This window comes from Pygoscelis adeliae, unplaced genomic scaffold (genome assembly GCF_000699105.1).
Source record: "Pygoscelis adeliae isolate BGI_AS28 unplaced genomic scaffold, ASM69910v1 Scaffold116, whole genome shotgun sequence".
Lineage (NCBI taxonomy): Eukaryota > Metazoa > Chordata > Aves > Sphenisciformes > Spheniscidae > Pygoscelis > Pygoscelis adeliae.
In genome coordinates this window covers 1,331,273-1,332,217 of record NW_008825080.1, presented here as the reverse complement: position 1 = coordinate 1,332,217, position 945 = coordinate 1,331,273, and the positions used below count along the sequence as shown (strand labels likewise).

The 945-nt window shown below is 35.7% G+C and overlaps 1 protein-coding gene across 1 annotated transcript in view; it reads left to right on the top strand.

The window, feature by feature from the left end:
* MAP3K1 (mitogen-activated protein kinase kinase kinase 1, E3 ubiquitin protein ligase) overlaps positions 1-945 on the top strand; it is a 23,139-nt gene that overhangs the window by 20,957 nt on the left and 1,237 nt on the right. Inside the window, exon 18 of the mRNA XM_009326928.1 lies at positions 39-170. Within this exon, the coding sequence (XP_009325203.1) occupies positions 39-170 (132 nt within the window). The remainder of the gene's footprint in view (positions 1-38; positions 171-945) is intronic.

Here is a 945-nt window from a genome sequence, read left to right as displayed (position 1 = left end):
TTGAAGCAGATAATCTGAGTTTTGGTCTGTCTGTCCAGGTTCTGAGAGGTCAGCAATACGGTAGGAGCTGTGATGTGTGGAGCGTTGGCTGTGTTGTTATAGAAATGGCTTGTGCTAAACCTCCCTGGAATGCAGAGAAACACTCCAATCATCTTGCTCTGATATTTAAGGTGAGGTATTTTGTTGCTACCAATATGCTACAAAAGATGCTGACTAAGTTCATACACAGCAATGTGAATTTTAGAAAAGTATACAAGTAGTAGGGGTTGTTGCAATAGCTCTTCTTTATACTGGAGCTGTTAGTACAAAATCAATACTACTACCAACATAATCATACTTGCTTGTTTTAAAAAAAAAAAAAGGCTGCCGACGCAATAATATGCAGAAGAAAGCTCTGTTCTAAGATATAAATACATAGTGTAATAGGCTAAAAAAAAAATTTGGGAATAGAGTTGATCTTGACTCTAGGCAGAAGATTGGGATTTGAACTCATTTCTTACAATCCTGTAAAGTCAGTTTTTCTACCGTGAAACATTTATGTGTGTATTCATATTTAATAGTGGGGAATTTCCTTTGGTAAAAACCTGATGTTCCATGTTCAGGTTTTGCTGAAAGATATTTACCATTATGCCATGTTATATATGAATATTGCCCTCCCTTTTCTAGGTCATCCATTTTGGCATTCATGTTTCTTACTAAAATCAATTAGGTATATTTAATTCTAAAAGTCTAGTTGAACTGTAGGCATGAATGAAGAAAATACTGCTGCAGGTGAAGAAAGTGATTATTAGCATTTTCACTAGCATGAGTGAAGAAAGTGTTTCCACAAAACAGAACTAGCACAGCAGTATTCAAATATGTTCTAATTAAGTACAAATTACTTGTGATAAGAGATGTAATTGTCTTGGTTCTGCGTCTGCGTGAATCTGGTGGTGCCACTCTAGT